Genomic DNA, 13,629 nt, shown 5'->3' with positions numbered 1-13,629 from the left:
AAGAGGCAAATAAGCCCATTTCCTAAAATTAAAGCAAATAAAAAGAGGATACATTTTATGTCACATTTGTCTTTACAATGACAATCTTAATTTTCTATCATCAAATTTATATTAAACAAAATAGCTAGCTAGCTGTTGATAGTGGAAGTATCACAAAATTAATTAAAATTTTGTTGACAATTCATAAAGCATATGGTTGAAATAAAATCAATTAGCAAAACAGCAGGGTTGGCTCACAGAGAAAACAGTTAAAGTACAAGTAAATTGAATAATTAAAGAAAAAGACAATCATAAATAGACTTTCCACACATATCCAACACAAAGACACAGCATAGCAGCATACATATTTCCTTCTTCTCAGTACCTCAGCCCATCAGAGCTGGCAGGATGAAGGTGTCAGGGGAATGTATTCCCTGCTCACCTCTCCTGCCTCCTGTGGAATTAAATGAGATGCCACCCAGGTTCAGACAATAACCACTCCTGACACTCAACTCATCTGAATTTCAAGTAGAAAGGCAAAAGGGACAGGACTTGCTCCAGGGAGAAGGGGTAATTCTGGAAGGAGAGACTATGGGTCAGTAGACTGATTTGATAAAGGTAAGGAGCGCCATTACAAACAGAATACAGCAGAGAAATAACATATGAGAGAGGTCAGTGAAAGCTAATGGTATCAATACAGAGATGCAGATTCGTAGAAAAGGGAATAAATGGAGAGAAAACGAGTCCTTAACCTACTTGACCCAAGAAATGCATGGAATACAATAAGCAAAAATAAACACCAGCATTACAGCAGGTTTTTTTGTAGCACAAACTGGGGGTGTTTAAATGCACTTACATCCTTGACCTGTCCTTTTCCCTGTTTGTTGCCGGGGTTATGGCTGATTAGATGACCTGAAGCAGTATGAGATCCTGTGAGATTCATGCCGGTTGATGGATTCACACTTCAGTTACTTGATAAAAACAGAGGGGAGCACTCAGGGCAGGGGAGAAAACATTTCACTTGATTGGCAAAAGGAGGGTGATGCAAAGATGGAGACTACTGTGAAGAGGAAGAAGTGGCAGGAAGAGATGGAGTGAGAAAGGAAGATTTAGAAAGAGGTTTGGAGCTCAGAGCTGCAGCTGTAATGTTGTTTTTGTCCTGTCTGTAAAGTATTTGACCATTCTGGAAATACATTAATTTGCATTCTTGCAGAGAGTTCGATGAGGACATCGATACTATGTCAGTATGGTATGAAACTACTGCTGGCAGTGGATTAGCATAGCACTGAAAAGGCTGGACTGGAAACCACTAGCCTGGTTCTGTCTGAAGATAACAAACTTACCAGCTACCAGCGCCTCTAAAACGTACAAATTCACATGTTATATCTTGTTTGTGTAGCTTCATATTTATCGAACAGAAGTAAGAGTTGCGTCAATCGTCACATCTAACGCTCAGCTACAAACCAAATAAGCATATTTCCCATCTATTGATTCCCAACTGTCAATAATAAAACTATAGCTTTAACCTTTAAAGAGCGTTCTCATTATTGCATAGCAGTGTTGGAAAAATAAACAGAAGGAAAGGGGAGGAAGCCTGTTATCAGACTACAATGGTGATGAAGTCACAACAGGAAGAAAAATAGAGGCAGGAAACCGAGGTGTTGGTAATGGCCAAGATTCTCCAGCACGGCTAATAAGGGTGGGATTATTTTTTCCTGAAGCGCCAGTCTCTATTTACGAAGCTCTCCCTACTTGGCAATCCATTCCTTAGAGTTTTTCCTCACTATCGCGTCTTCTACATTTTTCTCCACACTACATCCACCTGCAGTTAACTAGTCCCACTGGTGCCTTAATGTTTACACATGCATTTAAAAGCATTTCCCTGCAACCTGTAAAACCATGCTTCCACATTTTCGTTAGATTCTGCTCCCTTGCTAGTGGAAGTATCCCATAACAGACGAGATTGACTGATTGAATGACACATTTCAAACTGCCTCAGATTCCCAAGTGGCTGGCTAGTGTGATGGCTTAGGGGAATATTGAAATCCAAATTTGCAAAATCTGAATTTCTGATATGATAGGAAGAATTTCCATTCTGTTAGATCTTGATACATCCTGTTCATCAGTGGTGGAAGAAGTATGTCAAATTAATTAGTAAAAGTAGCAATACCATGGTGCAGAAATACTCCAAGTAAAATCCATGCATTTTAAAAGATGTCTTAGCATCAAAATATGCTTAAAAGTATGACGTATAAGCATTCATTTTGCTGAATAGACCTTTTCAAAATAATGCATATTGCTGGATTATGATTACTGATGCATTAATGTGTACATTGCTTTAATACTGCAGCTGCTAAATGTGGGGCTTATTTTAATTCATATATATATATATATATATATATATATATATATATATATATATATATATATAATGTATGCACTGCATATTACTTTATATACTGCTGGGTGGCTTGTGAATGTCCCCCTGGGAATCATTAAATTGGTACAGTAATGTGTTGATTTGGTACCTGAATTTGGATAGTAACTAGTAGCTGAAGTTATCAAATAAATGCAATGGAGTAAAAAGTACAGTATTTGCCTCAGAAGTGTAGTCCACTAGAAGTATAAAGTTGCAAAAAATGTAAATAGTAGAGTAGAGTACAGGTAGCCCTACCTCAAAATTGTACTTAAGTGCAGTACTTGAGTAGTTAATTTCCACCACTACTGTCCATAGAGAGGCACTTTCAGTCTTCTCTGCAGCTGACAGGTCTAATAACAGCTCGAGTGGACCTGAGGGCAGAGCAGGCAGTATCCACGTGGCCAGGAGAGTGTGGCTGGTACAGTTTTCCTTGCATTAAGCATGCACTTGGCCAAATAAACACAGTGTGAATTAGTCTAATTCAGTGTAAAATCCACATTATTATTGTATCAACACAAAATTTGCCTATTATAGAATGTGCAAGTTTATCCCTGAGGATAAAGGGATCAACGCTAGTTTGATAAAGATAGGATTGGAGACAGATGCGTCATTGGGTGTTATTATATGGAGACTAAAATTACGAGTCTGTTAAACTCATGCAAATTTTCTTTGCCCTATCAGCTGTATTTCAGATCAAAGACTCAATTACTTTCTTCATTGCTCAGGTAGATGCCTGATTTTATAACGAGTCACAATGTCAGTTTGCCTTTTCTTAAGATAACTATCTCACATCATTGGCTACAAAACCAAAAGAAAACTTAACTGTCGTTGTACCCCAGCCATGATGTTTTCCAATTTGGGGGATACAAGGGTTTTGAAGCCTAAATAACCGCCATACCATTTCAAGTGGCAGTCGGCTAAAGACAGAAAAGAAGATGTTAACATCAACGGAGTAAGCAGCTTATTTCTCACTGGATTATTCTATTTTTCACTCTCTCTGGGCCAAGGTCCAAATCTCAAGTCCTGAAGGGAAAGCGATGAAGCAGCTGCTCTTCTGTTAAATCGATAATTATTGTGGTGTGGCTCTGACTGCTAAAAAAAGTTGTGTTGAGAAGGACATTTTTAACTCATCTTTATAACTTCAGCTCCACTTCATAGACTACAGTAGGTCACTCTGCAGTGTATGTCCTGCGCTATTTTTAATAGAGTACATAATGAATGGTGTGCACGAGGCAAAAGAGACAAAACATCAGATCTCAGATCTCATTCATTTATTCAGAATTTCTTTCACTTTTTCATCAGCTCTGGTTGGTATTCTTTTTGGGCCAAAAAGATGACTTACATGTTCAACACTCACCTAAATGAACAATATTCTCCATCTTTAGGTGGTGATACTAGCTTTTATTCATACTGATGATTTTTATAAGATTTGTGTATCATTTCCTGTGCTGCTGGAAGCAAATTCTATTCATTGTTTTGTAAAGAAAAACACCAAATTACACACTTACAAGCATATATAACCTTTATTTAATCAGGTTATCTAACTGGTTCCTAATCACAAATATATATATTATATAATTCTCAAGTCATAAATAAATTAAAAAGGGAAAGAAAGCTAACTACTGAAGTTTACAGAAAATATGTATTTGTCATTTTTTTGAAGTGGTGGGATGGTGAGCTATGGTGATCCAATGCTGAGCCATTGCCAGTGTACTTACTATTATTAGATCCTTACTGATTCATGAATTAAATGACATGCAAAATTGGAGACTAATGTTAAGAGCTAGTTCGAATGTTCATCTAGAAGCAGAGGTTCCCTCTAGCCATTACTTTGTCAAGTTGTTTCCAATTCTCTGAGGGTCTATACTTTTAATAAGATATTTTACAGATGCACCAAATGCAGTTTTGGTTGGTAGACCTGTAGGTTTCTGCTCCCAGTCCCAAACAGAATGCTGTACCATGCTCTATGAACATTGTCTTCAAAATAATTATACTTTTGTGAATACTGTTCTTGAGGGACCAGGGAGCTAATGTCACACATGTGATTATACCCAGGGAAGGGATAAAACTTCACCAAAACTTTGACAGCAAAGAGATGAAAGGAGGAATGATAATAAGACTATTTCTGTGCCTGACAGGAGCTTCTTACACTCTGCACTGAGAAAAAGCAGACAATTTTGAAACTAGTTAGTACTTGGGGATCAATAGGGGGACTATACAAAGAGACTCAGAAATGTCACAAAAGAAGGACTGCTTTAAGCTCTGCCGCAGATAAAGCCACAGGGGACAAGCCAGCAGAACCTGAGAGAGTAGAGTTGAAAGCAATGTTAAATTGCATTTTCATGTCCACTGTATCTGAAGAAAGTCAAATAGAAAACATTCTATCTACATCAAGTAAACACAACAGTCATGGGGAGACATGACAGCTGCTAGCAGAGGCTAGCGTACAGGGCTCAGACTCTATACGCCACATTAATTCATACGTGTTCCGCCTGGACATGGCAGCCATCACAGTCATTTAGGAGAGATTTATCTCTGTCCCTCTCATGGGCAGACATTTCCATTTGTCACATGACAGCAAATCACTGGGGCCTATGTGCAGACAGTAACATTTTCATCTTCGGGTGCCTCTGTGGATATTAGGAGATAAATATTACCTGAAACATGGTGTCATCAAAATGCTTATTGATAGAGAAACAGCAAGAGACACAGACAGAGAAATGGAAGCAGAGTTTCAAAGAGATTCAGAGAGAGATGATTATGCAAAAGGGGATTGATGGGAAAGGAACCAAAGTGCTGCAGTGTTCTTGGCATGACAGAAGATGGTAGGGGAGGATGCATGCATGTACCTCTCCTGGAATTCTTGGGTAAATTGATGAATGGTGGAGGAAGTGAAAAGCTGAGGGCTATAAAGGTTAGGAGATTAGATATGGGAGAGCAATAGTGGAGCTGAGTGACACACAACTAATGGAAGGATTACTTGTGGTGTATATGTAGCAGCGCTGTGCTGTTAGCCAAGAATAACTGATTGTATTTAAAATGAAAAATGAACTAGTGGTCAGAAGGGAGCACTATATATGGACCTTAATGAGTGAGGCTGGGACTGGAAGTCTCTTGCCAAGTAGTGTAGCACTAAACACATACTCATGTACACACACATGCAACCCCAGCATTAGATGCAGATCCAAGACAAATGGATTCTAATGATGTAGATTGGGTTACCAGTTATTCACAAACCATTAAGTTTAAGTCACTTGTGAGTTCTTAATTACTTGCTATATTCTAATTAGAATCTACTAAATCAGGTTGCACCATTAAAACTCAAGGAATGACTTCGCTAGTAAACAGTTCAATAATAGGTAAATCAATGTAGGATATTCAAAGAAAAGAAAAAGAAAAAAAGCTCCAGCTACCAGTTATATTAGCTTAGCATTAAAAAAACTTGCAACAGGGGAAAACAGCAAGCTTGGCACTGCCTAAAGAAAAAATAAAATAATAAAATCTGTCTACAGCACATCTAAAGCTGTACAAAAACTGAAGTATAAAAAGGGGTTTACAGTATGTGCCAAAATAGCATTTTTCCTGTTTGCAGCCTTTGTGCTAAGCTAAGCGAACTGGATACACACCAACATTTTTAGCCATTCAGCCAACAATTTGTCATTTGAGGTATATTGTCTTATTTTCATGTAATGCAGCAACTTTTATGTTGATCTGTTTACATTTTATCTTGTTTTAATTCAGTGTTGCATAAATCTCTACTTAGTAAACACTTAAAACTAAACTAAGTCTGAACTTAGGGACAGCTGGTGCAACCTGGCTCCTGGTCCAGAGGGTTATTTGTTCGGCTTTGAGGAACCAACTAGTGCCAGTTGTGTCTCAGCCAGACTCCAGCCTCATCTGCTTTTGGCACATGTCTAAAGCCTGGACATTTGGACTTAACTGCTGCCACAACCAAACCTCTAGTAGGGTATCAATCTGTGATTTTTAAAGGACATTAAAGTGTTGAACAAGAAAAGCAACCATAAAGGAACATGAAACTGCAAAGCAGATTAATGGTCAGAGGACGTGAGACAGAGGCAGAGACAGAGCAAAAAACAAGAAAATATGAAAAGTGAACTAGCTAATAAACAAGTAAGACAAATAGACAGGTGGACAGATATGGATAAAAAAGAATTTAAATAGTGAGAGAAGCAAAACCACAAGCGTGAAAGAGAAATTAGCATGCAGGGAGGTGGGCAGAGGCAGCCAGGTGGATGCTGACTAACACTGACTTGTCTGCCACTCCGACACACCGCTGTACTGACTATAATTATTCATTAGCACCGTAACTCACAGATCAAACATTTACATCATCCCCCTCAGGTGCTTCACAGACAACTCCATTTGTCTATTTCACTGTCAGGGACTGTGTGTGTTCTGTGGTTCATGATTCTTTGGGTGGAGGCAAATCAGATGATCTTATGTACATTTCACACCGGTCTTCACCGCTATTGTTAAGGGCAAAAAGGCTGTTTATTCAGGACCACTGCCATGACAGCATGGGATTCAAAAGTTATTGATGCACTAAATAACCTTGGGCTAGCAATATCAGCTTGTTAGCTATCAGTTATCATCAGTAGTCAGTACTAGGGAATGGGAAAAGAGTCTGCAGCAGGTCGAGTGCCTGCACTGAAATCTCATAAGGTATTATTAGGCTGTATCCTCAAGGCTTTCTCACATACACTGGAACTCCTACCAGTGGGCCCTCAGAGGTGAGGCTATATCATTAGAGTTGAAGCACTGCTATAAAGCCAGTAACTAAAAGAGATTCATTACAATCCAACCAGGTCTGGAGAAAAAATATTGACCGTTTAGTGCAAAAAGTGCTTTGGTCTTTGGGTTGTGGTTGACTGATGTGTGTCATCATCATCATCATCATCATCATCATCATCATCATCATCATCATCACTATTACCAACACCAGGATTCTGCTCCTGTTTCTTATTAACAGCAATGAACATCAGCAACATTTGGCTTCAACATGACCAAAATGTTGACAGCAGCAGCTATTGTAGCTAGTGTTAGAAGATGAAAATGTAGTCATTGTTTGCTGCAGTAGGGATGAAAAGACACCATATTCAAGAAAAAAGTCAAAAAGGGTCCTTTCATCTCATACGGGAGGCACATGGGTTTTTATGGAATTGAGGATGGAGATAGGAGACAGAGCTGTGAGGAAACTAATTCTGATGATGACATTAATGCAAGGGAACAGAGTTTGAGATTGAAGGGGGGAGAGGGCATGAGGGAATAAAACAGGGAGCTTCGAAGCCCAGAAGGAGGTGTGATGTCAGGTTAAATTGGAGGAGAATGAGGTAGATAGAGATTAAGGGCCAAAGGAATAAGAACGTGTGGGAGGAGGAGAATGAGAAGACAAAAAAGAAAAAAAGAAGTGATATGGCGGATCAAACTGGATGTTAATGTGTGTACGTGTGTGTGAAGGTGGGGGGAGTAGTGAAAAAAGAGGGGAGAGATGCAGAGCAAATGAGAGGGTGAGTGGCATAAACAGAGAGGGAGGGAGAGGGAGGGAGGGGGGTGCACAGAGGCTCTGTGGGGAGATGAATACAGCTGTGCAGAGAGACAGAGGCAGATGCACAAACAGTAAAACAACCAACAGTAGCCCACACACCAGGACCAAATAACAGAAGCTGCTGTGTTTTTATTAGTAGATGGAAGAAACCTTGGGATATAATAACCTAACATAAATAACGGAGGAAGGAGACCAATCTCAGCCACTCACAACATCAGGGAGAGAAAGAAAAAGAGTGGGGGAGAAAACAAAGGAAAGAGTGGAAAGAGAAGAGGAGTGACCTGAGGTGGTAAAGAAAAGCAGAAGAACGAAACAGGTAGGAGATGAGACCAAATCTGAGAATGAGAAACTGTGTGTGTAAAAAAAAGTAAAGGTAGACAATTTCTTTTGTAGTATAAAAGGATTAAATATAAAGTTAATTGTGTTTTTTGAATGTGCATGCACAGACAAATTCAGAGTAAATATAAAGGATGCAAAACAAAGACATATACTATTAACCAATGTGCATTTTTGTATTTGGCCATAAGGGAAATAGGTGATGGATGTCGAGTAAAAGAGGAGTGGGAGTAAGAAGGGAGCATGCATAAACCTACACAAATAATGAAATAACACTTAAGCTGAAGCTAAAAAGCGGTCACAAGAAAATGAATCAAAAGAGAACATTATGGTGGCATGAATTAATCATCAGGTGGGATGTGCAAAAACAAACAGGACCTAATAACATTCTTTAACTTCCATTTTGCCCATTAGAAACAGTGTTCATGTGCACCATCACTTACAATGGCAGGGCTATGTGTAAATAATACATTGACTATTTAATGGCAATGCTTTGCTGAGGCTGTGGCAACATGTCAATACAATGTTGGCAAACCTTCTGGAAACAAACACATAATAATGGATTCAGATCATTTGAATGAAAATTAAGAGGGAAAAATAAGAGGGAAGGAGGGCTGAAGTGTGGGAAGATTTTTCTGCAAGAGGAGAAGGGAGGGATGATGATGGTGAGTACCAGCTAGAGAACAGGAATCCTTGATGAGTTAGAATCCGGGGTTTAGTTGTCAGGGAGGCTTTGTGAATAAAACATGGAGTAGTAGCCACATGAATCAGCAGCAGGTGACAGACTACACAACACACACACACACACACACACACACACACACACACACACACACACACACATACACACACATATACACAAGAAATACATAAAAACTGGCATGTAAATACGTAGGCGCACTCATGGAGACTGTCTTTATCTCTTTTAGTGTTTTTAAGTGTGTGTGTGTGTGAGAGATAGAGAGAGAGAGGGAGGGAGACAGATGGAGCAGCTATTCATATATTCATAGAACAGGGAGGCGGAGATCAATACTCATTTCCACTGCATTTTACAAGTTGGAGGGCAAGGACAAAGCGCAGTTTTATAACATCAAAGGGTGAGAATGGCTCATGTGCCTCACATTTCGCCTGAGGATCAAGATCTCCTTTGGTTAGGTGCTGCCACCCCATGGTGAAACGGTGTGACCCCATGCAGAATGTGAAGGTGCAGGAGAATGATTCGTGGGTTTGCTGTTTATGTGTTCACATTTTGGTTTGTCACATTTCCCTGAGCACAGCTGCTGACCTCCGCCTGCTGATCCGCCATGTCTGTCCGGCTGCACAAGCTACTGATCCTCTGCCTGAGCTTCACACAAGGGTGAGAGGTGACATGTGCGGGGTTAAGAACACATTCTGATATTTCTCTTTCCATTGACTGAGAATGCAGTTCCTTTGCTTATGTTCTGCACCAACTGTAACGGCCCATCTCCTGTCTCATTTCTTTTTCATTCCCTTCGTTGTTATCAGTGGTTGTATGTATCCTAACCACCACTGGGGAGAGTGGAACGACTCTCAGCTTCTGCCAACAATTCAGAAGCTGATGAAAGGATACAACCGCTACCTCAGACCTAATTTTAATGGTAGGAATGACTCTGATAAGGATTAATTTGAACCAGAAGAGGCTTCTCTACAGTAGTCATTTGTGTTCTTCCTCTGTCTCTGTCTGTGATAGAGGGGCCTGTGGAGATTGGAATGAGTCTTGATATCGCCAGCATTGATGCCATCTCCGAAATCAATATGGTATAGCACTCATCCCACTATTTTATGTGTCAGTGGGTGTGATTGAAGAAATTAAATGAATGAATGAATGAATGAATGAATGAATAAAGGCTTTTTGTTTTTCACATCAACGTTTCAGGACTACACTGCAACTATCTTCCTCCGTCAGCGTTGGCGTGACTCCAGGCTGGTGTTTCCAGGAAATGAGAGCGTCAGCGTGGACGGACGTCTTGTGTCACTGCTCTGGATCCCTGACACCTTCATCCCGGACTCCAAGCGTTCCTTCCTGCATGATGTCACAGTGGAAAACCGCCTCATACGCATATTCAGCAATGGAACCGTTCTCTACGCCCTTCGGTATATTTTCTTTTTGGGAAAGGTTTAGGTTTTTTGATTTGACATTTACTGACATTTTTCTATCTTTCCTGTAACACATCTTGCACGTATATTACAGATTTTGCAGAGCTTTTATAAGGAAATGGACCTAGAAGAAGGGCGAGGGTGCCACTCAAAATACAGGAAGAAAAAAGAGAGAAAGACATGTTTTTTTCATTTAAAATTTCCCGATTGTTGTGGTAATCAACCGTGAATTGGCCTTGGGTTCTCCTAAAAAAAGAAAGAAAAAAACATATAAGTCATATAACTTAAGGGGATGCCACTGCACTTCTGCATTCCTCGTGCCCTTCAAACAGTTCAGTTTGTGTTAGTGAAGATTGGCGTCCCCTATGGCCAAAGTAAAACATTTTCCTGATGTGTAATCGGTCATGTCACACTGAAACAGAACCTGATTATGACTGCACAGCTTCATCGAGTACATAAAGAGCAGAACTGTGAAGGGTACCCAGGGTATTTCTAATTTGTCTTGAGTGGAGGAACACATTTGGAGTCTGATGAAGCCATAAGTCAGCCACTTCTATATAATTAATGCATCTGAAATTACTGATGTTGACCTCAGATATGAGTCTTTGTTTTTGTTATTGTTCAGTGGGAGACTTTGTTGTGTTTAATAATTATTTTTAATTGCCCTGTCCTACATCAAAGGAGTGTTTTTGAAGGTGTTTTAATGATCTTGCTATGAATACACACCACCAGCATCACAGCTACGATCGCCTGCAACATGGACCTGACCAAGTACCCCATGGACAGACAGGTGTGCACCCTGCAGCTGGAGAGCTGTGAGTACCTGTGAACTCCATCAACCCTCCATCCAGTGTGTAGATGGACATACATCACCATTATCATCAACATCATCATCATCATCATCATCATCATCATCATGATCAGTGTAGTGAGTATCAAACTGAAGAGACAATGTTATGCTTAGCAGATCATATTAATCAAAATGTAATTAATTAAAATAACTTTTGAGTGTGTGTGTGTGTGTGTGTGTGTGTGTGTGTGTGTGGTAAGGGGGCTACAACCTGCAGGATGTGGTCTTCTACTGGACCAGAGGGAATGATTCAGTGAAGGGTCTTGACACACTGCGGCTGGCTCAGTACAGTGTGGAGACCTACTATACTACAGTGTCAGAGGCTGTGTATGAGACAGGTAAGACAGTTCAGCTTCCAGAATCCCGCTTACATGTGGAGTTAAATAAAGCAAACTGTTCTTACAGAGCACAAATGTTTTGAGAGTCTTTCTGTGTCTCTTCACAGGACAATATCCCAAGCTGGTGTTGCATTTTGCGTTGCGTAGAAACGTGCTGTTCTTTATCCTGGAGACGTACGTTCCCTCCATTTTGCTGGTGGTTCTCTCCTGGGTCTCTTTCTGGATCAGCCAGTCCTCTGTCCCAGCTAGAACATGTATTGGTCAGTACCAGACCTCTTAAAGTATTTCACTAATAGGTTAAAGTATTATTATTTTGGTATGTTTGAGTGCATCCATTTGAATAACTATCATAGAAACTCCTCATTATATATTGATTCACTGTATGATCTTACATATTGCATAATACACTATAACATACTATTTCACAGTCTTTATATGGTCAGACAGATATGCCATATATTTAAAATGTTTCCTGTATTAAGCAGCACAAAACTCATACGTTGAAAAAAAAAAATCTAATTCAGCACCCAATTCTGGCTTAACTATTATCATAACCCAGATGTTTGGACTCAAGTCACTTGCCTTGGACTGGTAAAAGACTCGAGTCATCAATTTGATGACTTTAAACTTGACTCGAAAGATACTTTTGACTTTTGATTTTCCTTTTGACTTGAACATAATTGATATGATAATTTATCTGCATCTATAAAAATATAAATATCCACACAACAATCATCCTTTTAGCACCAGTTCAACTCTGGTTTTGACCCTTATAATGAGACCAAGATGGGAAATCTGAGCAGTAGAAGATGACTGAGATAATGAGGGACCGGACAAACACACATTTCAAACACTCTACAACTGATTACCAGTGCACTGATTAAAGATTCAACTACAATCACTGTGACATACTTTCCAGGCGTGACAACAGTTCTGACAATGACCACACTGATGATGGGCGCCCGAACTTCCCTGCCTAATGCCAACTGCTTCATCAAGGCCATAGATGTTTACCTGGGAATCTGCTTTACCTTCATCTTTGGTGCACTGCTGGAGTACGCTTGTGCTCACTTCTACACCATGCAGAACCAGACCATAGAGGATTTACACAGGGTGAGGAAAATGTTCACATTCAAATATGAGGTACAGTTAGACAAGGAAAACATTGCAACTGTCTGTTATCTTTCAGGAGCTTCTGAGGGACTTCAATGAATCCAATGGAAACGGCTCCTTCCCCATCGTCACCTCCACCAACCCAAACCAGTCAATGGAGATCGTCTCCACTGCAGAGGAGCCCATGGAGCAGTCATCGAACACTGACATTAGGAACAATGCTGGATCAAAAGAGAAAATATCAGGACAGGGCTGCGGCCTGTCTTCATTGAAGGATGCATCACGTAGGGCAGCATCTGTCTTCACTGTGGAAAATCCACACAACATTGATCGCCACGCTCGCACCGTTTTCCCCACAGCGTTCCTCTTTGTCAATATCCTCTACTGGCTTTACTATCTCTTTCTCTGAGCAGTGGCTCCAAGCTGCTGCATTGTTAATTTCACCACCCAGAAGCTGCTCTACCTCCTCATTTGGGACCCAGTACCAGTTGCCACTGCCTGGATCTAAACTGATCATATAAGCATTTTATATCACATATATAAAACCTTTTTGTCCCACAGATAGGGATACAAAATGATGAAAAGCATTTGAATTTTTTCTTTGTAACTCACTCTGTATTTAAAGCTTTTACTACTAACAACATACTGACATGTAACACAATGCAAAGCCTGTATCTGTCTATTTACTGACATCTACATAGAAACAAATGAGGATGAGTTAACTAGCTATAAACAATAGGCTGCCTGAACTGCATCACACTATACTGTGCTGCATTGAATTGCCTTCATCAAGTGACTGATGTAGATGTGTTTTTTCTCTTGTTTCGGCTTCCACACATTGTTTGTAGGAGGCCCTATTTACTTCACAGCATATCATGTGAAATCAAAAGAATAAATCAGTAAATGAGAA

The 13,629-nt window shown here is 40.0% G+C and overlaps 1 protein-coding gene across 1 annotated transcript; it reads left to right on the top strand.

Moving 5' to 3' along the window:
- The first annotated feature begins 7,992 nt into the window (after window positions 1–7,992).
- On the top strand, window positions 7,993–13,629 carry gabrp (gamma-aminobutyric acid type A receptor subunit pi). Its single transcript, XM_051421168.1, has 10 exons — window positions 7,993–8,280; window positions 9,578–9,657; window positions 9,807–9,919; window positions 10,012–10,079; window positions 10,198–10,415; window positions 11,151–11,233; window positions 11,469–11,606; window positions 11,714–11,866; window positions 12,526–12,719; window positions 12,796–13,629. The coding sequence occupies exons 2-10, from the start codon at window positions 9,605–9,607 to the stop codon at window positions 13,126–13,128; spliced, it is 1,353 nt and encodes a 450-aa protein (XP_051277128.1). The 5' UTR covers window positions 7,993–8,280; window positions 9,578–9,604; the 3' UTR covers window positions 13,129–13,629.

Source organism: Dicentrarchus labrax, unplaced genomic scaffold (genome assembly GCF_905237075.1).
Source record: "Dicentrarchus labrax unplaced genomic scaffold, dlabrax2021, whole genome shotgun sequence".
NCBI lineage: Eukaryota > Metazoa > Chordata > Actinopteri > Moronidae > Dicentrarchus > Dicentrarchus labrax.
This window is presented reverse-complemented; position numbering and strand designations above follow the sequence as displayed.